At 38.2% G+C, this 25560-nt stretch overlaps 1 protein-coding gene across 1 annotated transcript in view; it reads right to left on the reverse strand.

Annotated features, from left to right (window-relative positions):
* The window catches only part of ulk2 (unc-51 like autophagy activating kinase 2), a 43727-nt gene that overhangs the window by 10565 nt on the left and 7602 nt on the right, over window positions 1-25560 (reverse strand). The window contains 13 exon segments of the mRNA XM_048161082.1: window positions 1507-1659; window positions 4880-4940; window positions 6267-6438; window positions 6595-6683; window positions 6775-6825; window positions 6916-6998; window positions 9931-9989; window positions 10088-10189; window positions 10309-10382; window positions 10703-10828; window positions 10831-10875; window positions 13273-13309; window positions 14998-15030. Of these exon segments, the coding sequence (XP_048017039.1) occupies window positions 1507-1659; window positions 4880-4940; window positions 6267-6438; window positions 6595-6683; window positions 6775-6825; window positions 6916-6998; window positions 9931-9989; window positions 10088-10189; window positions 10309-10382; window positions 10703-10828; window positions 10831-10875; window positions 13273-13309; window positions 14998-15030 (1085 nt within the window).

The following is a 25560-nucleotide window of genomic DNA, read 5'->3' on the forward strand; positions in this document are numbered from 1 at the left end:
GGTGGGGAGAAGTGAATGAACAGCGCTCTCTTCCACTCATTACCCTTGAGCAAGGCACCAACCCCCAATCGCTCCCCGGGTGCCGCAGCAAAAAAAAAAAGGCTGCCCACTGCTCCGGGGGTGTGTTCATTTTGTGTGTGTGTTCTAGGGCTGTCAAACGATTAATCGCGATTAATCGCATAAAAAATAAAAGTTTGAGTTTGCTTAATATATGTGTGAGTAATGTGTGTAATTAATATGTATATATAAATACACACAAATTAATGTATATATTTAAGAGAAATATGTTATTTATGTACAAAAAATGTATTTATATATAATATAAATTATATAAAAATATACATAAATACATATACTTGTAAATATTTCTCAAATGGATGTGTTTGTATTTATATATACATAATAATTACACACAGTACACCCACATATATTAGGCAAACTCAAACTTTAATTTTGTATGCGATTAATCGTGATTAATCGTTTGACAGCTATACGTCACATCACTCTTTCCATCACAAAAGTGACAGTAAAGATTTCTATTTCAAATACATGTTGTTCTTTTGAACTTTAAATTCATTAGAGAATCCTGAAAAAAATCATGGTTTCCACAAAAAAATTAAGTGGCATTGATAATACCAATAAAGCACCAAATCAGCAAAATAGAATGATTTCTGAAGGATCATGTGACACTGAAGACCGGCGTAATGATGTTGAAAATCCAGCTTTGCATCACAGGAATAAATTACATTTTAAAATATATTCAAATACAAATTTTTTTTCACAAAATATATATATTTTTTATCAATAAATGATGCCTTGAATGGTAAGGAATTCCTACATTTTACTTTTTTAGGCCATTGTATATGAAACACCCAATTTGCAGGATGTCCTCTGTCATTAGCGTTGATAGTTTAAGAGTTCCTCGCATTTTATTTCACTAAAAGTGAGATACTCAATATTCCTGTCTTCCCAAACAATCCATAAATAAGCTTAATGGCACAAAAACATCACCCCTGTCAAAGCTTGGTAAGCTCAGAAATGTGCACTGGCACCTGGAAGACAATCGTAACTCAAATATCATATCTGAATCAGTGCCCAGGGCCACTTCATCAGCATGGTGACTAACGGAGAGATAAAATGTGAACCAGCCTGGCCCTGGGCACAAGGAACAGCAAGGCTGCTGTGATGAGCTTAATCACTTTTTTGAGACGCAGGGCAGGTCAGAGTGAAGCAGTCTAGCAGCTGCTGAGGTCTGGTGTGACTAATGGGGGACAAGCAACAGTCATAATCTCCAGACTCTACTAGACACCTGACTGAAGACCTAAACCCATCCGTTATCAAAGACAATCCCACTTAGCAAAATCTCCCCGTCAGATATACAAGTGAGACGGTTTAGGAAACTGATAAGTAATGAGTTGGACAAATCAGGTCACAGATCTTTACATGAATATGATGCCACTTAAAGCAAGCAGCAGAGTTACACATTCCTGTTGTTGGATATCTTACCTGGGAGAGCCATAAAGTGTTGTGGTTGGGCTGCTGGAGAGGTTCTGTTTGATACGCTGGTAGTTTCGTACCTGTGTGGGCACAGGTATTGGCGTGGTCTCGCTCCGTGGCGACACCATTGGGGTCTGTCCGGTGGATGGTTGTGGTGGTGGCCTGAGAAACCCAGAAAACAAGGTTGCAATCCAGTCAGAATGCTTTTCCAAACCCATTTAGGCCATTAAACCTTGACAAAATCCTCAAGATCAAAGTCTCCTTCAACATGCAATCACTAAATGTAAAGTGTGAGAAGTTTCTTTGTCCAATGATTTCAGCAAAAGCCGTTTCTGCTGAGAAGGCATGGCCGAAGCACATGGGGCGGAGCTACAGTGTAAACACAAAGCCCTGACCAATCAGTAAGGAGGAGGGAAGAGATGTGGGCGGTGCTTTTTAGGCAGTGGCACGTGCTCGGTCCGCCTACCGTCACCAGTCACAGACAAAGAAAACAAAACAGCTCGTTCTTATTCTATCAGGAACACAATGTTTTTTCACAGATGTCAAGACGGGGTCATTTATGGGAGGTATGCGCGCACCATGCTAAGGTCTGATAAGGAGGAAGGGGAGCTAAAAGGGAGAAAGGAAGCTGCACATTACTGTTTTAGCTCCAGTCTACTGGATTATGTAATGAGTGAGGGAGGAGAGTGAGCTACACGTGAGCGGTTAACCAGGCTACACAACAACTGCACACAAAGAGAGCTTCTTTGTTTGACCCAGAGTCAGTTCAGCATGGCACAACAAACCAAACAGGACATAAATTATGAGTCTGTCTGTCTATCTATCTATAGAAAATATAGATAGATATTGTTCAAAAGTTTGGGGTCAGTAAGAATATAAATACAGAAAAATATAATACTTCAATTCAGCTATAGGATGCATTAAATTGATCAAGAGTGACAGTAAAGACATTTATAATGTTACAAAATATTTCTATTTTTAAAAAATGGTGTTATTTTAAACTTTCTATTCATCAAAGAATCCTGAAAAAAAAAACTATCACGGTTTCCACAAAAATATTAAGCATAACTGTTTTCAACATTGATAATATTTTAAGAAATGTTTCTTGAGCTGCAAATCAGCATATTAGAATGATTTCTGAAGGATCATGTGACACTGAAGACTGAAGTAATGACGCTGAAAATTCAGCTTTAGCATCGCAGGAATAAATTACATTTTAAAATATATTAATAAAGAAAACGGTTACTTTAAATTTTAACAATATTTCATAATATTACTGTTTTTACTGTATTTTTGATGAGAAAATGCAGCTTTGGTGAGCATAAAAGACTTCTCACTTAAATCTTTAAAAACACAACACAAATAATCTATTAAAGGTGCCCTAGAATTAAATATTGAATTTACCTTGGCATAGTTAAATAACAAGAGTTCAGTACATTGAAAAGACATACAGTGAGTTTCAAACTCCATTGTTTCCTCCTTCTCATATAAATCTCATTTGTTTAAAAGACCTCCAAAGAACAGGCGAATCTCAACATAACACCGACTGTTACGTAACAGTCGGGATCATTAATATGTACGCCCCCAATATTTGCATATGTCAGCCCATGTTCAAGCCATTAGACAAGGGCAGCCAGTATTAACGTCTGGATCTGTGCACAGCTGAATCATCAGACTAGGTAAGCAAGCAAGGACAATAGCGAAAAATGGCAGATGGAGCAATAATAACTGACATGATCCATGATATCATGATATTTTTAGTGATATTTGTAAATTGTCTTTCTAAATGTTTCGTTAGCATGTTGCTAATGTACTGTTAAATGTGGTTAAAGTTACCATCGTTTCTTACTGTATTCACGGAGACAAGAGCCGTCGCTATTTTCATTTTTAAACACTTGCAGTCTGTTAGCTTTAGCCACGGAGCATAGCCTCAAACTCATTCAGAATCAAATGTAAACATCCAAATAAATACCATACTTACGCGATTAGACATGTTGCATGACGAACACTTTGTAAAGATCCATTTTGAGGGTTATATTAGCTGTGTGAACTTTGTTTATGCTGTTAAAGGCAAGCACGAGCTCCGTGAGCGGGGAGCACGAGAATTTAAAGGGGCCGCAGCCTAAATCGACTCATATTTAATGATGCCCCAAAATAGGCAGTTAAAAAAATTAATAAAAAAATCTATGGGGTATTTTGAGCTGAAACTTCACAGACACATTCAGGGGACACCTTAGACTTATATTACATCTTTTAAAAAAAAGTTCTACGGCACCTTTAAAATGAACATTTTAAATTCTGTGTGTATTATAATATCGTTGTGACTAAATTCAACTTTAGCATTTAAAACAAAAAGTTGTTTTATTTTGAATTAATTTAGATAAAATAGTATGAATTTTAATATTTGCCATGTATTGGTTGTAACAGAATTATCTTTTGGGTGCATCTCTTATGTTTAATATTTTTTTAAATCATAAAAAATAAATTCAGTCAAGCATGTCCTAACTTTTGGCCGATATGTGTGAAAAAGAATAAACAGACAGAGAGGAGACAGTGAAGGTGGAGTACGTCTCGCTTGAACAAGAGAGGGAAACAGAAAAGCCACAGAGCAGAAGGAAGTGACTCGAAGCAGATGCACTGACTCTCACAACAGCAAAACAGCTTCTGTTTTACACGAGCAACAGACAAAATATGGGCGGCATTTGAATGTTTTAACTTTCACTCTGTCAGCTCTGGAAAATCCATGTCAGATCCACAGCATAACAGCACAATGACAAACGTCTAGTCACAAAACAGCCGATGGATGCATCTGCACCTCGGGACAAAAATAGAGGTCGGTTCACAAGTAAACGGTGTGGAAACAGTTTTAGATCACATGCAGATGGGAAGAAATGACAGCAGGGTGTCTATTCTTAGGGCAGGAGCACAAACACACACACATTCACTCCCACAGGACTCATTCACCAGCCGTGTGATTCACCTCTAGAAGTGCCACACCAGCTTCCTCCTGCAATAACAACACACACCACCCAATCATGAGCTCGCCCTGGCTTTCACCTCCATGATTATACAGTTCGGGAGTGGACAGCACCAAAAATATCTCCAATGACATCAACGAAAGTCAACAGATCAGTGTGCTGCTAATCCGTAATTCCATATTTCCATGATGCAAACAGACAAAAAAAGGATCAAGATGATTTATACGGAGTTAATATTCCTGTCTGCTCATTGGAATTGACTGTGAACTGTGTATCTTTGGCCTACTAAACCATGTCTAACATCTGCACAGCTCGATGCAAGTATACATGCATGTGTGAAGATTTGAGGTTTGAAAGCATTGTAATGCAATTTGAGTGAACCATATCAGTGACGTCACACTCACCCTCCACACAGAAGGAATTCACTGGATGGCCTGCGTCCCACTGCCCCCATTGGAAGGTCATCTAAGGAGAAGAGAAAGAAATAAAGTCATAAGAACACACATTCTCATATACACCAGCAAATCACAGTGTGTGAGAGCACAATCAGCGCTGGAAGGCTTTCACAGTGCTGACTCAGCTGACGCCTCTCTCTATACACTAAAACACACGCAAACAGCTCCAGCAGCTGCTCAAATCTAGTGCTTAGAGTGTGTGTGTGTGTGTGTGTGTGGTTCAGGTATAACCTATGTTACACCTGATGGCAATATCCAAAATCCTTGTTCTTGTGGGGACATTTTTAAGTCCCCATGAGGAAAACAGCTTATAAATCATAATAAATTATGTTTTTTGAAAATCTAAAGCACAGAAAATTTGGGAAGGTATGATGGGTAGGTTTAGGGTTAGGGGATAGAACATACAGCTTGTAGGATAAAAAACGTTATGTCTATGGAAAGTCCCCATAACACACGAAAAAACAACATGCGAAAATTATACACTGCAAATATTAATTTTCTTACTCTGTATTTTTTCCAGTAAAAATATCTAAGCATACTTAATAAACTTAATATCTAACAAAACTGAGAGAATTTACACCATGCACATATAAATTTCAATATTTTCTATATTTTGCTAGATTTATAAAAAGGCTTAAAGTTAAATTATCTTAAATTATAAGCTTAAATTATCAGCTAATGTGGTAAGAATAAAATTAATTTGAGATTTATTCTTTTTCAGTCAAAATATTGAAACACAAATTATAAACTTAGTATCTTACAAAATTAAAAAATATCTTGAACTGCATGTATTTTTCAAGATTTTATATTTTTCAAGATTTATATAAAAAGGCTTAAATTACATTGAAAAATAAAATTAATTCAAGGTTTATTCTCTGAAAAGTTTTCCAGTTAAAAATATGTAAACATATTAAACATTCTTAAAATATTGTACTTAATATTAAAATATTAATATTTTACAAAATTGTTCTAAGACTATTTTAAGATATTAAGAACATTTCAGTTAAATTAAGTGTGTTTCTTGTTTTCAGGATAAACCTCAAATATAGCTAGATTTAGGATTAAAATGACATAAAATCATTTTAAAGTACATTGTTTTCCTTATGCAAGAAAAATAAAAAAGAGTGCATCAAAAATACCTTAAATTATTTTATTTCACATTAATGGTCAATACAGTAAAAAAAAAAAAAATTTGCTTCTCAAATAAATTGATCTTGTTTGAAGGATGTTTAGATTTCTTTTTTATATACAGAAAAACGAGACAAAAATACTGATTATTAAATGATTTTTGCATTGTAGGCGGGTGACATGTTTTCGGTGACGTGATGTAACTCACAGGACTGCTCTCCAGAGAGATGGGGCACCAGCACAAAGTCATCCGTGTCACAGGAGGAGTTCTTGCTGCTGGTGCTGCCGCCTGACTCTTTGGACAGCTGCAGGTAGTTGGGAGGGCCGAGAGGTGGAGAGGACAGCACGTCCTCGGGGAGAGTCTGCATGTCCGGCAGGGACTTCAAAACAAAAGTGGAGGTAAACGCAGGATTACCTTGAGCTGAGTCAGTGCTATTAAACTTCTCAATGCTGTAATCATCTCATGCAACACCCTAGATTAGGAACTGCTCATGTCTGAGACAGCGCATTCAGCATTGACAATGTAAGGTACTTACCGGTGGAGAGACGTAACGACAGGAAGGAGAGCTGCCACACGTGCTGTCTGAGACCAAGCCAGAGCATGTGGGCACTGGCACAGGGCATGCTGGGTAAAAAAAAATAAATAAAAAAAACTGTTTTAATGTCCAGCCACACCTTAACTCATCAAATTTGCTCATCAAATGTTCTTTACTTACATTTTTTAATAGTGGATGTTGGTTCCAAGAAAGGATGACTGAAGAAAGCGTCTGCAGACAGAAAAATATGAGAAATGAGGAAAGGGAACACTGAGGTGGAAATCCTCCCACAAGGCACTGAAACAACATAAATACACTGACCAAAATCCATACGATCCTTCTGATTCCTCTGGAGCAGCCCCAGCAGAAGATCTTCCAGTTGAGGAGACGTCTCTCTCGGGATGCTGTGAACAGAAAGCTTTAGTTATTTAGAAAACAGCGCCCAATGATTGGCCATATAGAGATTAATAATAAAATATAATCAAAAATTTTAATTTTTCACTAAATTTTGAGTAAAGAAATTGTTAATTAAGAGTTCTTTTCATTTCAGCAATCTTATGTACATACACTACTGTTCACAAGTTTAGGGTCAGTAAGATTTTTTATGTTTTTGAAAGAAGTCTGTTATTCTCACCATGGCTGCATTTATTTGATCAAAAATACAGTAAAAACAGTAATACTGTGAAATATTATTTTAATTTAAAAAAACTGTTTTCTATTTTAATACATTTCAAAATGTAATTTATTTCTGTGATGGCAAAGCTGAATTTTCAGCAGCCAATACGCCAGTCTTCAGTGTCACATGATCCTTCAGAAATCATTCAAAAGCTGCATTCACACTGCCAGTGACTTTGTCGCTCCATGTCACCAGTGGCTAGAAGTGAGGGCGTTAGTGGGCGTTCACACTGCTGGTTGCCTAGTAACATTTATGAATGGCATTCATGAATGTCATTCCATGCTGTTGACACCAAATCAGAAAAACAAACATTTTGGAGGGAAAAGACTAAATATAAATGCAATCAGTATATAAAATGCTTAATATTAAAGATGAATGAGAAACAGCGAGTGCTCTTTCTAATTGGGACTATTTATCTGCTGAGAAAGCACAAGTGCTGGTCTATCTGGGTATACCAAACCATTCAGGTTTGGAGTCAGACTACGAGTACCACCGTATGTGCACATATTAATTGCGATTAATCGTTTGCAAAATAAAAGTCTGTGTTTACATAATATATATGTGTGTGTTCTGTGTATAATAATTATGTATATCGTCGCTGTCCGATGAAAACCACGTATGTCCATTTTGCCGATTTTGAGATTTTTCGACGGATTGAATGTCCAGGTTCATTTCCGTATACAGTATGCTTCACATATCTAAATGGCCAATGAAAAGTTGTGAAATCATGTCATCTGATTTTCACGTATATCCATTTGGTGTCAAAGCTGTCAATCACGCAGCGTATCTCCCGCCCTGTGGAAGCATCTCGCCGATCTCGTGAAGTTTCATCGAAGCTCAGCACTGGATAGCCGAATAACACTGTGAGGTAAAGTATCAGCAAACGTTTGTTTTGACAACTGTTCTCAAGTAAACGTTTCCCCCCTGACGCCAGACGTACGTCTAGGAGTGACAAAATTACGGTAGGACTGTGCAAACAAAGTATCTGTCTAGCATTACCATGTCAGTGTATTGATTCATTGTCCCTTCATAGTTTGCAAGAGACATTTAATAAATTTATAATTAATATTAAATAAACTAAGCATATTTAATAAACTAAGACGTAGGCTATTTAATAACTGAGCGTATTCATCTGTCAATATGAAACGCGACTTGGCCATTCTAATTAATGATCGGAAGAACGCGTATCGACCACCGTTACTGTAAAATATGCACGTATGTCCATTTAAACTCAATTTTGGTCAAATGTGGATTATATCATTACACTGGCAAGAATATGGTTACATGTAAAGATGCCGTACCAAGTATGACAACGCTACATTCAACTGCTTTTGAAATACGGTGTTTTTTTCACTTCCTGAAAAGTAACCGTTTTGGACATAGGTGAGTTTCATCGGGCAGCGACGATATATAAATACACATGTATTTGTATATACATGTATATATTTAAGAAAAATGTTATATTTATATATAAAATATTTATGTTTATATGTAATATAAAATATATATAAATATATATATTTATAATACATGCATATATTTCTAAACTTTATACCTGTATGTGTGTGTATTTATATATAAATAATTATCATACACAGAACACACACATATATATTACGTAAACACAGACTTTTATTTTGCAAACGATTAATCGCGATTAATCGTTGCAGCCCTAGTGCACAGAGATATTGTATATAATAAATTACAGAAAAGTTGCTGACCTCTAAAATAACTTTTCCTCCATCACTACATCCTGTACTGGAGTGTAGTGATGGAGGAAAAGTTATTTTACATTTTAATCAACTTTTCCTCAATCACACCTGACTTCACTCCTATTGGTTGTCGCTCCTGAAAGTTGCTCTTCATTTGCATAAAGTTCAACATATCTCAACTTTGTTGCTTCGTTAGACATGCATACATTCTGCTGCCAGTGGTCACTGTCACTCATGTTGCCGGAAATCGTCAGAAATCCCCAGCTCTACACTGAAATCAACGGGATCACGTCGCTTTGTGTCTCTGGTAGTGTGAACACAGCTTAAAATGCTGATTTGGTGCTCAAGAAACATTTTTCATTATCAATGTTGAAAACAGCTGCTGCTTAATATTTTTGAGGAAACAGAAAGAACAGCATTTATTTGAAATAGAAATCGTTTGTAAGTCTTTACTGACTTTTTAAATCAATTTAATGCGTCCTGAATGCAAGCGTTCTTTTCTTTTCTTTTTTAAAATCTTATTGACTCCAAACTTTAGAACAATTGGGGGTATTAACTACAACTTTTCCCTCAATAAACTCCTAATTTACTGCTTATTAATAGTCAGTAAGGTAGTTGTTAAGTTTAGGTATTGGGTAGGATTAAGAATGTAGAATAAGGTCATGCAGAATAAGGCATTAATATGTGCTTAATAAGTACTAATAAACAGCCAATATCCTAGTAATATGCATGCTAATAAGCAACTAGTTAAAAGATCCTAAAATAAAGTGTTACCCAATAGGGTATATACAGTATAAGCATTATATCGGCCTCACTGTTATTTAGGTATCAGTATCTAAAACAACTCAAACAAAATATGGGACAATGATGGTTTTACTATACAATCTTGAGCATTATGACGCATATAAAACACAATATGATAAAAACAAAAATAGTAGATGCTCTTACTTTGGCACCAAAGTTTTGTTCTTCTCATAGAACATCCTCAAGTCCTGGGGACTGTTAGCCTAGTCATATATACACAAAAAACATTATCACAACTTCACATAAAAACAGCAAATCAGAATATCAGCTAATATATGAACTTCACTGTCATGAACTTCACCTGGAAAGGTGGCTTTCCCACGAGGCACTGGTAAATGACAGTCCCAATGCTCCACAGGTCAGCTTTGGCATCATAGTTCTGGGACATGATCACCTCTGGGGCCTGCGAAGAGATGCGATACATTACAGATTATGAGAACATGATGCTGCCCAAGTCTCACACCGCTGCTGTATTTCACAAATCTGAGACAGTGAGACAGAATACAGCATGTGACTACTGACCATGTACATTGGGGATCCACATAATGTGGCCGCCATCATGTTGCTCTGGAGATATCTTGCAAAGCCAAAGTCAGCTGTTAAACAAAGAGAGCACCGGTGTTATTAATAGCAACATACTGCTGTCTGAGAGTCACGACTTATAACTTCTGCACAGACTGAGACAATGGAAACAAAGAACTGGCTGTGTGAGAGATCAGAGAGCGGAAAGAGTAGATAGACTGTTGGTTATGAAAGATTAGGTACATACACAGTGGACTACAAACATCTTGATATATTTATATCCAGGTTTAAGTCAAATTTTGTAATGTGGTCTCAGACATTTGAATTGTACTGTTGATACAATACTGTATACATATAGTAATATAGGCAACAAATCAAATCTGGAGAGTGTTACCAATCTTGATGCGTATGCCGCTGATGCTGGACTTCTTGCGGCCCGTGTAGGACAGCAGGATGTTTTGAGGTTTGAGGTCTCTGTGTATGATCCCCTTGCTGTTGAGGATGCGCATGGCTGCTGCAATTGCTGTAGAAAGACCCTCAGTGTGTCCTCTCGCAGAGTGCCCTTGGCTGGAAGAGCAAAGACATTGTGTCGCTGAGAAACATGGCTATAAAATCCATTAAGACATTCTATAAAAACCCCATTTAACCAGATACCCTTGCAGTTGGTATAATCGCTTACACACATCACGCAATGTTTCTAAGAAGGACATTTGCTGAAAATTAATTGGCCTTATGTGTTAAGAAACCACAGATTTACTAGTTTTGAAGGGCAAAATCTTTAAGGTTTGGCAAGTTTTTTGCGGACACAATCCAGTCATTTCAATAGGAATCCACATGATTGTGAATTTCAGATTTTGCATCAACTTTAAGTGGGTCGCAAATTTACTGTGTTGTTGACCAAAAGAAAGCTGCTTGGTTTGAAAGTGACTTCTGTGTGAGCTGTGCTTCATACATTCAATCCACTACACTATACTATACTAGTAACTATAGACAATGGACCACACTGTTACATTATGTCTGTTTTAAAGGATAAAAAAAGTAATTTATAGCGAAAGAAATACCGTAGAACTGAGCATAACTAGAAACATTTCGATTTTATATTTAGACTAGTGAAATATTCATGACCTTTTAAAGGGGCCCTAGATTCAAAAATTGAATTTACCTCGGCATAGTTAAATAACAAGAGTTCAGTACATGGAAATGACATACAGTGAGTCTCAAACTCCACTGTTTCCTCCTTCTTATATAAATCTCATTTGCTTAAAAGACCTCCGAAGAACAGGCGAATCTCAACATAACACCGACTGTTACGTAACAGTCGGGGTATTTGCATATGCCAGCCCATGATCGAGGCATTACACAAGGGCAGCCAGTATTAACGTTTGGATGAAAGGCATTAGACAAGGGCAGAACGTCTGGATGTGCACAGCTGAATCAACAGACTAGGTAAGCAAGCAAGGACAATAGCGAAAAATGGCAGATGGAGCAATAATAACTGACATGATTCATGATTACATGATCCATTTTGAGGGTTATATTAGCTGTTTGAACTTTTTTTATGTTAAGGCAAGCGCGAGCTCTTGGGGCATGGAGCACGAGAATTAAAGGGCCACACACCCTGAATTGGCTCATTTCTAATTATGCCCCAAAATAGGCAGTTAAAAAATGAATTTAAAAAAATCTATGGGGTATTTTGAGCTGAAACTTCACAGACACATTCAGGGGACACCTTAGACTTATATTACATCTTTTAAAAAAAAGTTCTAGGGCACCTTTAAGATTTCATTCATTTCCATGATTTTTCATCACACCTGGCTTGCTCTGTCAACACTTTTTTTATTGGACCAACACAAAAACTTATAAATGTATTATTTTTATGAAATTATTTTTTTTAATTTTATATTTGCAATTGTACAGTTCTCATTTAAATGTATAATTTGTTCAAAATTTGCAATAATAGCTAGCAATTATACAATTACTATAACTCTAATAAACTGGAAAAATGGCATACATGACAAAACATTACTGACTGGTTTGTCGTTTTCAACCCATTCTTACTGATAGATAAAAGTTTAAAAAGTTGACAAGTGGAATTCCAAATGTTTAAGTCTACATAACAATTGCAAAAAAAAAAAAAACTGGATGAACTATCCCTTTAAATAAAGCTGTACACTGCACTGAGCTAATCCAAGACCATCAGAGTCATGTTCTCTAGGTCCCTGATTGGTGTAAATGTTAAAATCAGAAGCTGCTCAGGGGTTTTACATGGAGTGATGGCGCTCCAGGTCCCCTGTTAGAACAAAACTGGTGTAATCCACTGAGCTGTTAAGAGGATTCCCTTCACTCAATCTGCTCTGTAAACAAAGCAATTATGATCACAATGAACCTCGTACTGATCCCAAAACAGTGTTTGGCATAGCTGTGAGGTTGTATAACTAAGAAACGGTTGCATAATTAAACAGAGGAGAAGGGTAAGAGGCCAAGACCATGGTTACACAAAGATAACACGCCGTCTGAACATAACAAGGGGTAACAGTCCAGCCAACATCACACGTACAAAGTAAATGGCACCAGAGTCATCACTATTATGCCCTCTCCGTCATACACTCAGTGAAAACATGGTTTATAGACCAACCAGTTTTCTCTGATGGAACAAAGATTGGTAATAAACACCAAAATGAAGAACACAATGGGTATGTGGACAAATCTCTATGAGCTGTAAATATATATGATAATGGAGGCAGCAGTGACTCTCTGAGAGTGTTGGCGGTAAGTGTGATTTAAGACTGTGCCCTGGAGACAGACACTTCAACTCTAGCTCACTGAGAAATACATCCTCGGTAAATGTGCAAAGAAACTTTAGAAACCCAATAAGTGGACTTCCCTAAAATGTGCTTTAAAAACAATGCTCTTTTTATTTGAGCAGCCTGATCAAATGATGTGTTTACCTCACAAGCTGCTTACCTTGCAAATAGTCTGCCAGGTCCCCTCCATTGCAGTACTTGAAGAGGAAACAAACAGAGAAAATAAAACTCAACTTTGAAACCAATACAGAACAATAAAAAAACTATGTTGAGGCTCGAGGACTGGATATTTTATGGGCTGCAGGAGGAGGAAGGTCAGTGTAGTGACATACACATCAATGAATCTGATGAAGTGATGCAGTATTATGGGACTGTCAGCTTGTATCGGTGGCCAGTAAATTTCCACATCATTGATGGCGGGAGAGAAATAGCCCTGAGCATACTGGGTGTTGAGTACAGAGATAATACACTACAGTTAACATGACATAACATCTATAAACCTCAGATTGAATGTTAGGGGGCCTTTATTGAGGGCTTTTTAAATAAAAAAAGTTTCATTCTACAGAATGAATCAAAAAGAGCAATTTTTTAATGCTTTTAGGCCACATCCACACAAAGCCAGAGCTTTCCCTATCTGATTTTTTTTTTCCTCGTTCTAAAAAAAATTCCGTAAACTCTGCGTCATCTCAAGAGCTATCTGCGTACACACGAAACCACTGAAACTGACTCAAAACAATGTTGTATACATGCCAGACCAGTATGTGGCACTGTAATTCTGCCACAGAGATACACTAAAAATGGAGAAGAAGACTTGGAGCATGCGCATAAACCTTGCGCGCTTTAAACAAACTTTAGTAAAGCTTAGTAATAAAGCTTTATTTTTGTAAAGCTAATAGGCTCAGTAGCTTCTGCAGCATGAACACAAGCATGCATGTAGTCTGACATTGTTGTTGTTGCCGTTACGTGACGTAGCAGTGTCTGACTAGAGTCGAGACGTGGGGTGATGACATCATCGTTTCACAAAATATACAGATTGGCTGTACATACGAAAATGCAAGGGTGTCGTTTGCAGAATTATCCACTCTGGGACCCGGTTTCAAAAAATAGCAGTTTCAGGCTCCCAAAATGCTGGATCGTCTGGACGAAACGCCGATACGATACAAGATATATAAGTTTTTACGCATACAGCTAAACGTGTCTCCGTGTGTATGGGCTCTAAGTTTTAGTTAACTACAATAACCTTGATCTATAATTTTTAATATTTTGTTAATTTACATTATTTTTTAAATGTGTTAACTAATAACTATTATTTATAATTAATTTATTATATAATTAAATTATTTATGTATTGTTTTTAAATAATAATAACGTCAATAATAAAATTACCCAAGACCCAAAGCTACTAATATCAGACCCGACCCAAGTCTGAGGCACTCGTCAAAGTTTTGGACCTGAACCTGCTCGGGTCTCAGGTCAGACCACAGGTTTTCGAAGAGAACCTCTAGTTTGAGCCAAACTTTAGCTGCAAAACACCCTCTCAGGTCACACAGACAAGTCCCAATAAATAATACTCAGAAAGCCAGCAGGTTACATTATCAGAAGGTACATACATGAGAAATGTTGGACTGATATTACACACTAAAGATAGTTAATAATGAAGCTCTTGAAAGTGTTTTTGAGAGCAGCTTTCTCTGAACTGATATTTTTAGTTTGGCCTCTTGATGTGTTTGTTTCTCCTTCAGAGACTGCAGTGTTGGGCAATACTAGAAAGAATAGCCATGAACATTATGCACGCTGTGGCCTCATGACTAAAACAAGAGCATGTGGAAGAGAGAAAACAAGAGAGAGGGAGAGATAGAGGGCAGAATACATGCTTTACACTCACCTCCATAACCAGAAATACAGAACTTGGCGTTTCCTGAAAGAAAGAAAAAACAAGGCACATAATTTTACTCAGAAACAGCACAAAACCACAAATATCCATCAATGACACTGATTTGTTTGCACACAGGTCCATGTCCTCCAGCAACCAGGTGGTTGTGGAAAGCCAGGCACGTGCGTAAGTAAAGACGACTCACGTTTCAAATCCTGGCATGCAAACATCCTGGTGTTGAAACCATTTAGACACACTAGCCTCATAACAGCTATTAAGGCTGCTGTGTCAATACTGATGGAATTAGATGCAGAATGCTGGCCAAATAAAAAACATGAGACCCTTGTTGTTGTTTTTTTGCAAAGAAGTGGTCTGTTACAGTAATCAAGACATGCCACCAATCTATAGAACTACCTCCACCATCTGATTTGCAAGTTTTGTGATTCATGGAATTTTTTCTGTGAATTGATGTTGGCAGCCCATTAATGCAGTTGTGATGGACTAGTCCATTAACAAGGAAAGTGCGGCCATTTTATGTGCTGCTGATAAGTGGTTGCCTGTGGAGAGTGTGTGTGGTAAGAGTTTGTAATAGTGGCCAACCCTTCATCTGCCCGCATAACCTTTTGTTTCTCCTCATATCTCATTACCTCACCCATTTAAGATGACTAAACGTTCAAAATCTCTATTGGACTTTTTGAAAACAACAGAATCCTTAATATTTCCCTTATTTTTAAATTTAGATTACCCTTGCCGTCATGTAACACTCACTTAAAGTTAATCTTTAATAACTAGTGATGCACCGGAAATATCTGGCTGAAAAAAAATTTTTATCAGCGCTTCTCCAATGATGTGTTTTGACTTCATCAATGTCTTATGCACACAACATGAATAAGCACTCCAACCACCAGCGCTGGAGCCAGGTGATTTAGAGACGCAGGCGGACCCGAGGAGACACCCAGACCAGGCAACAATCTTGGTCCTGGAGGCCAAGGCAGAATGGCGGTGACGAGCGGTCGAGGTGGAGACGGGGTGCTGGAGGACTGAGGTGGAGCCAGTGTGATTGAGGACCAAAGCGGATCCGAAGGGAAGGCGGAGCCTGACAGAGCTGAAGGGGTGGAGGGACAAAGAGCAGCTGAAGGGACCGGAAGTCCGTGGAGCTGGCAGAGTGATGACTGACCAAGGCATAGCCGGAGGGACGAGGAAGGGAGGAGCCAAGGCGGAGCCCACTGCTCAATGGGCTGAGGTGGAGCAATGGGCTCGGAGGCCCGAGTGGGAGCCAGGGGATCACCACACCAAGGCCGAGATGGAGATCGGAAAGCCCAAGGCACATCCAAGCAGCTGGGCAGAGACACCAAAGGAGGAGCCAAAGGGCTGAAGGGACCCAGCAGAACTGGAGGGCGAGGAAGGGTGGAGGGAGGGTGGGTATCACTGGGTGGTGTGGCGACGAAACAGACTTGGTTCTGGGAGACAAAGCAGATGGTGGCGAAGACTTGGGTCTAGGCTGAACCAGCAGAGATGAGGATGACTTGGGACTGGACTGAACAAACAGTGACAGTAGAGCAGAAAATATTTCCTCATCCAGCTCAAACAAATCCGTTGAGACCCAGCTCACAGCATGAATCATGCAGTCGATTTCAACCAGTATGCCCTGAAGGCAGCACACGCACCTGGTCAGATTTTGTTTTGGGCTCAGACTCAGAGTCTGCGGCGGGCTCAGGCTGCTTCTCTGCGGGCATTGCTGCAGGTTGACTTGGCTCTGAATCTAGAGTGGGATTTGCGAAGTAATGGCGTTATCATCATTTGCGATGCAAACAGTGAGAGCAGATTTATTTTGCATCAGCACCCACTCCACAAACTAAGCAAACTCCCTTGAGGTTGCGATGTTGAGTCCAATGTTATAGAATATGCACAGGCAGTAGTCTGAGTAGTGGGTCAGGTGAGCCAGATCTAAAAACTCTATGGTCAAACACTGAGCAATCTTCTTGCTCTAAGCAGAGCAAACAGACAGCTGGTAAGTCATTCTGTCTATGCTATGTAGTTAAATACAAAGAAGAACAAAACACAGGAATAACAGGATACTAGAGACTTTAATTAACACGGAGAATGAGCAAAGCAACTTTAAACAGTGACGATGATGAGCACTAAACAGAGGAAACTAAGGGCTTAAATACACAGAGAATGCAATAAACAGAACAAGGAACAGGTGCGAAACTAATTAGAAACTATGTTAACAAACAATGAAGTAGAACTCGATATTAAAATGAAAATAAAAATAAACAGGGTATGATTGTGACATTAATAACACTGCTAAATGTAATCCTAAGAAAATCTCAAAATAAATATCCATTTTCATACTGTACATTATAATGTTTTGATGTCTGAATAAACTTGCAGCATTTAAAATGAGTGATTTTAGTTTTTAAGTGTTTAATTTTGAATTTAATTGGACAAAATAGTATAGAATTTTTATTTTGATTCATCCCTAGTCCTTGTTATTCCAAAGAAAAAAGTGTTTATCTTCATAATCTTAATCAAAATTTATGAGCAGCTCATGGGCTCATGGCTAGACAAGATTTGCATTCTGAAAGGTACTTCCTTCTTCTGTGTACTCTGATCCCAGACAAGCCCACCTCCACAATTCTACTGTAGATCCATTTATGGGATCTGGGATCAATGCAGCCAAGGGGCCACAAGGGGCACAACCACTGGCTGTCAGTCTGATTGCATATTGCATGTTGGGCTGATTTGAGCTGGCTGTGGTGGGGGATAAGAAGGAGAAAAGAAATGGAGCAGCTCCGGATGGGTAGAGGGGTCGATCAACTCAAGGATGTAATTAAAGGTCCCGTTTTTCGTGTTTTTTGAAGCTTTGATTGTGTTTATAGTGTGCAATATAACATGTGTTCATGTTTCACGTGTAAAAAAACACAGTATTTTTCACATAATTTACTTATCTGTATACCGCTGTTTCCACTGTCATAAAAACGGGCTGATGACTTCCTTGTTCTATGAAGTCCCTCCTTCAGAAATACGTAACGAGTTCTGATTGTGCCAGCGGTTCCTGTGTTGTGATTCGACAGCAGTTTACCGCATCTTGCCCGGAAAGGTCACGCCTCTTACCATAACGTGAAGATGCACGCGCTCAGTGTTATTGTAAACATGTCTTTAATTTTACCCTATCAATTTGAGCCGGAATCAGACCCGGTGATTGGACTGCGGGATGAAAATAACAGCGTTTCGACGACATGGCGACAAACACACTCTACAAACGCAGCTCTTGTGTATTCCTGTGGGCGGAGGTTAGTCAAAAAACAGTTTTAGTGACGTCATTAAAGAAGGAAGTAGAGGGATGTAGTCCAAACTGGCCGTTCGATGTAGGCGACTTCTGTTAAATAAAATATCTCGCTTGGCATTGAACTTTGAGCTTTAAAATTTTACAGATTTTATTTATACTCTAACAACAACATTACACACTAACTAAAGTTTGAAACATGGGATCACGAAGAACGGGACCTTTAATTTTGCCATCACATATCAGTAATTTCTTAAACTTGACCTCATCTGTAAGTTTATCTGAAGCCAACTGGCTGTGAACATGATACACACAAACAAACACACAGGCCATTTGATGAGAGGCAATAAAAGGAGCCGTTGACCAAGTGTGGGCAGGAAAAGAAAAACAAACAGCTATGGATAAGGAACTACATGTCCAAACACACAAGTGCCGCCCTGATCTTCTTCTGCCAATTTTTTTTTTACTTCTTGGCAAGAGATGAGATTCCACTTGGGCTTTTGCCTAACAATATGCATCATGATTTAAGCACAGTGGCTGTATCATTTATATTTTCTCATATGAACATGAGCATGTGAGCATGCCTGGCTATAGATGAAAATGGAAAATAATGTGATATATCGGCACCATGTAGTCAGCCAATATCAGTGATAAAAAAAAAAAAAAAATACAGTTGAAAGCAGACTAGAAATGCATTGTAATTTTGGCAACTGAAATATTCAGCTAAAACAGGGGTAAAAAAAAGGAATTTTCTGTTTGGATAAATTAGATTTGAAGGGCCGAAATCATTGACAAAAACAGCGCCACTTAATCAATGCTACTCCAATGACACATTTTGACTGTGTCAATGTCTATTTCGTGCACACAACGTGAATAAGCTATAACAGGTAAACATGTTATGGACAAACTTTACCCTGACCAAAAATGACTAAAGATTCACAATATGTCAAATTTGTTTGTCTGAAATATCGATAGGCAGCTCATTCCCTAAGAACGTTACTATGGCAGGTTCATTTATCATCTTTATCAAGAGTTCAACTACCCAATTTAATTACCAAAACTTTATTTTCTGTTTCAAATAAAAAAATTAAAATAAAATTTTAATTTCTGTGTTTTGGTACAAAATTAATTTCGGTGCAACATCAGACATCAAGAGTTGGCAAATTTTAACTGTAAAATTTTGGAATCAGGTCAACCCTACAACAAAGCACCATTGACCAAAAACAAAGACAGAGCTGAGCTGCGTTCCAATCATATCTCCAGAGCAAACATGAGCTTTAAAACATCAGAAAATGCAGGCATGACATAAAGTCAAAAGGCAGCATGCTCCAGCCAGGCAGTGAGAGTATTGCATCATAACTAGAAGTGTTGGGTTACATAAGGATGATACTAGCCAAAGCAGGGCTTTAAATTCTAGGAATATTTGAAAAACACCACATGTGCGACCAATTGCGAGAGTTGGATGAGTTCTTCTTAGAAACTCAACCGGTTTCTAGTAATCTACATGAGAAGCGAACACAACATTCTAGGGATGTAATGAATACTTGAGGTGTCGTGATTCTATAGACACAGACTGTCCTTTCAGATGAAATTGTTTCTAAAGCAATGTCCCTGGAGCTCTGACCCTTGAGTATGTTTATCAGCAAGAACAGGTAGTGAAGAACAACAGCACATCATTTTGCCTGTGGCAAGGCCATGAACCTTCACAGTTGTAAGATAGAGAAAGAGATAAAGATACAAATAAACATCTTGTGTCTACAGCCCACAAAGGGCTAGTAAATAAACAGACAGCCTACACTTGGACTTGGAGGAAAGAAATGAGAAACAAACCTTAAAGGTGGGCATTTAGAGAACACTACTATACTGTAAAGTGAATGAATGTGTTATCGCTAAATGGCAAAGAGGTATCATCCAACATTGTGAACACAACTTATTAGCTGAACACTTATTAGTTCATGCAGGCAGCTCTCGAGGAAAGCATTAACAGTTTCCAGATGTTCCCATGCTGTCTTTGTTTTCCTGCAGCCACCACTCATTGTTGATTTTCTTCATTTGTATTCATTCCTCCCCTCCTTCTCAGAAAACTGAAGACAACAAGTCAATCCGTCCTCCACTGGGACACGCTGTTCCCTAACAGGAAGTTCAAGTTTTGCTTTGACACACAGATAGCATATGTGACTCATAAACAAACCTGGCTCCTCCCACCCTGACTCAAAACCCTGCCCACTCCTCCCTCCAACTTTATATTCCCAATCTAGAATCCTTCCAGCACTTACATTTCCTTACAAATTTCTTTTTCCCTAAAATTTACATGATTTTTGCACATTTGAAGAACACTTTACTGTTTAATCAAGGGATTGTTTGAAGAATGTTTCAAAATTGTATTAACTTTGACAAATATTAACAAAATTGTATCAAAGTGTATTTGTCCATACACTAAAAGTGAGTGGTGTCCAAAACAACTTTGGACCCTATTGACTTTCATCGCATGGGGGAAAAAAACATTTTCCAAAAAGTCCCCCTGTAGTCAATAATTTTATCCCTTAAAACTCATCTTTGGTCACCAAAATTACATAAACATTTTTTTTCCTGTGAAAAAAAAAAATCTTGCCTTAAAATAGGTTGAATGTAACTATACACCCTTGCCTCATTTATTATACGCCAATCAATGAATATACAAATTAGCCCCGCCTTCAGTCGTTCACGCCAGCTGAGTGATTAACTCACTCAACTTACTCAGGTAAACGCTGCACAATGGTATCGATCTTTACAACGTCGGACCATAGGCATCGGACACATAACGGTAATTAATATGATTAGCCATTTGCTTGACTACATTATCAAACAGCTAATAATGTGTTGCTAATGTTACACAAACCATGTTCCCGTTCGCCATGTCAGAGTCAGACATCTGTCTTCTAACAATCAGCATCCTTAAAAACGCTTTGAAAAACTCAGAACATCAGTGGAGAAAGGCATATACTCATCATAACCTAGTAATATACATCATATACTCGCCATATTGTTAAACACAATTTTTCATATCACCCGAAGAATATACCGAGATAACCTGGCTTCTCTCGAGACTACCCTGCTTGTTCGCTGTTAATAATATGCAAAAACCTGCCCGCACGTTGATGTGATTGGTTACAAGGTAGTTTGTGACATCACAGAGACCAGCAATTTCAAACCACAGTCTTTTTTTCACTGCAGTTTTAAAGAGAATATACTCAGCAATGGTGTTGACATATGAATTTGCACATCTTAAAGGTGCCCTAGAACCAGTTTTTACAAGATGTAATATTAGTCTAAGGTGTCCCCTGAATGAGTCTGTGAAGTTTCAGCTCAAAATACCCCATAGATTTTTTTAAATTAATTGTTTTAACTGCCTATTTTGGGGCATCATTAACTATGCACCGATTCAGGCTGCGGCCCCTTTAAATCCCGCGCTCCCTTGCCCCCCGAGCTCTCGACTATAATACAGTGCATAAACAAAGTTCACACAGCTAATATAACCCTCAAATGGAACTTTACAAGATGTTCATCAGGCATACTGCATGCATGCGTCGGATTATGTGAGTAAAGTATTTATTTGGATGTTTACATTTGATTCTGAATGAGTTTGATGTTGCTCCGTGGCTAAAGCTAACATTACACACTGTTGGAGAGATTTATAAAGAATGAAGTTGTGTTTGTGCATTATATAAACTGCAAGTGTTTAAAAATGATAATAGTGATGGCTCTCTTGTCTCTGTGAATACAGTAATAAACGATGGTAACTTTAACCACATTTAACAGTACATTAGCAACATGCTAACGAAACATTTAGAAAGACAATTTACAAATATCACTAAAAATATCATGTAATCATGGATCATGTCAGTTATTATTGCTCCATCTGCCATTTTTCGCTATTGTCCTTGCTTGCTTACCTAGTCTGATGATTCAGCTGTGCACAGATCCAGATGTTAATACTGGCTTGTGTAATGCCTTGAACATGAGCTGACATATGCAAATATTGGGGTCATACATATTAATGATCCCGACTGTTACGTAACATCTTTTATGTCATCTGTTACGTAACATCGTAACGTCTTTTAAACAAATGAGATTTACACAAGAAGGAGGAAACAATGGTGATTGAGACTCACTGTATGTCATTTCCATGTACTGAACTCTTGTTATTCAACTATGCCAAGGTAAATTCAATTTTTGATTCTAGGGCACCTTTAAAGCATATTAAAAACACCACACAGACATATAAACAACATTAAAAACTTGATTTTCACCACAGGGGGTCTTTAAGAAAAATAATATTTTATTTTAAAGTACAACTGTAAAATTACAATACTAATATTTATGTTTTAAATACTTAAAGCAAATACTTATTTATTTTTTAACATTAAGCATTTATTTTGGCAGAAATCTGCAGGGAGCCCTTAAAGCTTCTCTTTTGATGCCTGTTTATAAGCACATCTCATTACAAGCTTGGGAAGAATAATATTTGGTATATTATTGAATAACATTTGAATATTTTGGTTTTGCTTTGATTAATCATGAAGCCCTACATGACTTTTTTGGGTGATCTATCCCTTTAAAAGGCAAAGCACACAAAGCACACTCGCTCAGGCAGAAGAAAGAATCACCACCCTGTTATTACAGCAGGTCTCCAGCCTCTCTCTGCCAGAACAGGGACACCACTGAATAGCGTTTGACTGGAGCTGCTCAGCTCTCACTGCAAGCCTGTAATTAAACGGCTATGGTGATATCTTCAGCTCCAATGGTACAGATCCCCATTGAGAAAAAGCTCAATAATGCTCCAACATCTCTCTGTGTATGTGTTCTAAGCAAGCAGCATGTGTGAACTGGCATTGACGTTGGCATTAATCACAAGCAGCCTCCATTCACACTTCTTCATCATGTGGGTTGAGATCGTTAACAGAGCTGCAGGTCCGGGCCGTAGTGCAACCGTGCTACATATGCTTTGTGTGGTGTAGTGGGATCTGAGGGCCACCTCTTACAGCACAGTTGAAATGTGAAAGGGCAAGCACTCCCTGTTGCTCTCCTTTAACTAGACACCTCTGACTGGGTATAAAAAAGTCAATCCTCCTAACATCTTTAATGACAGTGGATTGTAAACAGTCCACAGTAGCATAATTGGGCTCGGAAGGGAGCACCATCAATATTCCCCAGGGCTCTGTGCTGCCATCAAGAGAAGTGTGGTTGATGAAGGTCACGTTCAACTGTAGCGTACGGCTCACAGTGTCTGCTGGGATGAACGGCCATTTATTTAATTTGAGAAGCAATCAAGCAGGTATTCACATGCTGTGTATTTACAGTGTCATAAGTTAGTGAAAGTGACAGATCTGCAAAGTGATAGTGAGATCATTAAATGGAAAAGAAAGCTATATTTTACCTTCAGGCATCCAAACTAATTTTTCGAGCACTCAACATGACCATTACAAAGAAAAGTGCGACTGCCACTGGGGAACGGAGTACTTTAGTATGTTATAAAAGTATTTAGTATAATTGCAGCTAGATTCGAAGCTTCATGAAGCAGTGTTTTGATATCACCCATTACTAGATATTGTTGAATAAAGTCATTATTTTGTTTAGTTCTTTTGGCACACAAAAAGTATTCTCGTCGCTTCATAACATTAAAGGTGCCCTAGAATCAAAAATTGAATTTACCTCGGCATAGTTGAATAACAAGAGTTCAGTACATGGAAATTACATACAGTGAGTCTCAAACACCGTTGTTTCCTCCTTCTTATATAAATCTAATTTGTTTAAAAGACCTCAGATGAACAGGCGATTCTCAACATAACACCGACTGTTACGTAACAGTCGGGATCATTAATATGTACGCCCCCAATATTTGCATAATGCCAGCCCATGTTCCCAACATTATAAAAGGCATTAGACAAGGGCAGCCAGTTAACGTCTGGATGTGCACAGCTGAGTCATCAGACGTTATGCAGGTAAGCAAGCAAGGACAATAACGAAAAATGGCAGATGGAGCGATAATAACTGACATGATCCATGATTACATGATATTTTTAGTGATATTTGTAAATTGTCTTTATAAATGTTTCATTAGCATGTTGCTAATGTACTATTAAATGTGGTTAAAGTTACCATCGTTTATTACTGTATTCATGGAGACAAGAGCCATCGCTATTTTCATTTTTAAACACTTGCAGTCTGTATAATGCATAAACACAACTTCATTCTTTATAAATCTCTCCAACAGTGTCGCATTAGCCGTTAGCCACAGAGCACTATCAAACTCATTCAGAATCAAATGTAAACATCCAAATAAATACTATACTCACATGATCCGATGCATGCATGCAGTATGCATGACGAACATCTTGTAAAGATCCATTTGAGGGTTATATTAGCTGTGTGAACTTTGTTTATGCACTGTTTTATAGTCGAGAGCTCGGGGGGCAGGGAGCGCGTGATTTAAAGGGGCCGCAGCCTGAATCGCCGCATAGTTAATGATGCCCCAAAATAGGCAGTTAAAAAAATTAATTAAAAAAAATCTATGGGGTATTTTGAGCTGAAACGTCACAGACACATTCAGGGGACACCTTAGACTTATATTGCATCTTGTGAAAGAACGTTCTAGGGCACCTTTAAGGTTGAACCACTGTAGTCACATGAACTGTTTTAAATATATCTTTAGTAGCTTTCTGGGCATCTGAATGTGTTAATTATCTTGCTGGTAATGGAGGCCTCACTGAGCCATCAGATTTTACCAAAAATATCTTAATTTGTGTTCCGAAGATGAACGAAGGTCTTACGGGTGTGGAACGACATAAGGGTGAGTCATTTTTGGGTGAACTAACCCTTTAAATATAGTGGGGGAATGACTTGAATTTTATCTCCAGGATAAAATAAAGATAAATTTCCACCTCAGTCAGACTGACCCTATGATGTAGAAAACAAGAGTTAGCAGGAAGCTGATCTCAGTGTTGCACAAACGTATTTATGGTCGTCTGACTGAATCAGCGACTCAGCATGCAAGTCTCCAGAAACAGCTGATGAACAGCTACAGTACGTCACCACTGACACCCACTTCTCCATTTCAGCGCAGAGAGGAAAAACACACCTCGGGCCAAGTGGGACAGAATTTGGTGCTAACCGTCACAGCCAAGACAAAACACTATAATTTCTCACACCAACTAAAAAAAAAGTTCTCAGATGGAGATAAACAGTGTATCATCAAGAACTATCTGTGTTAGAGAGATCAGTGAGATGGATGTAAACAACTTGTAGTG

This window comes from Megalobrama amblycephala, linkage group LG16 (assembly GCF_018812025.1).
Source record: "Megalobrama amblycephala isolate DHTTF-2021 linkage group LG16, ASM1881202v1, whole genome shotgun sequence".
Classification (NCBI taxonomy): Eukaryota; Metazoa; Chordata; class Actinopteri; order Cypriniformes; family Xenocyprididae; genus Megalobrama; species Megalobrama amblycephala.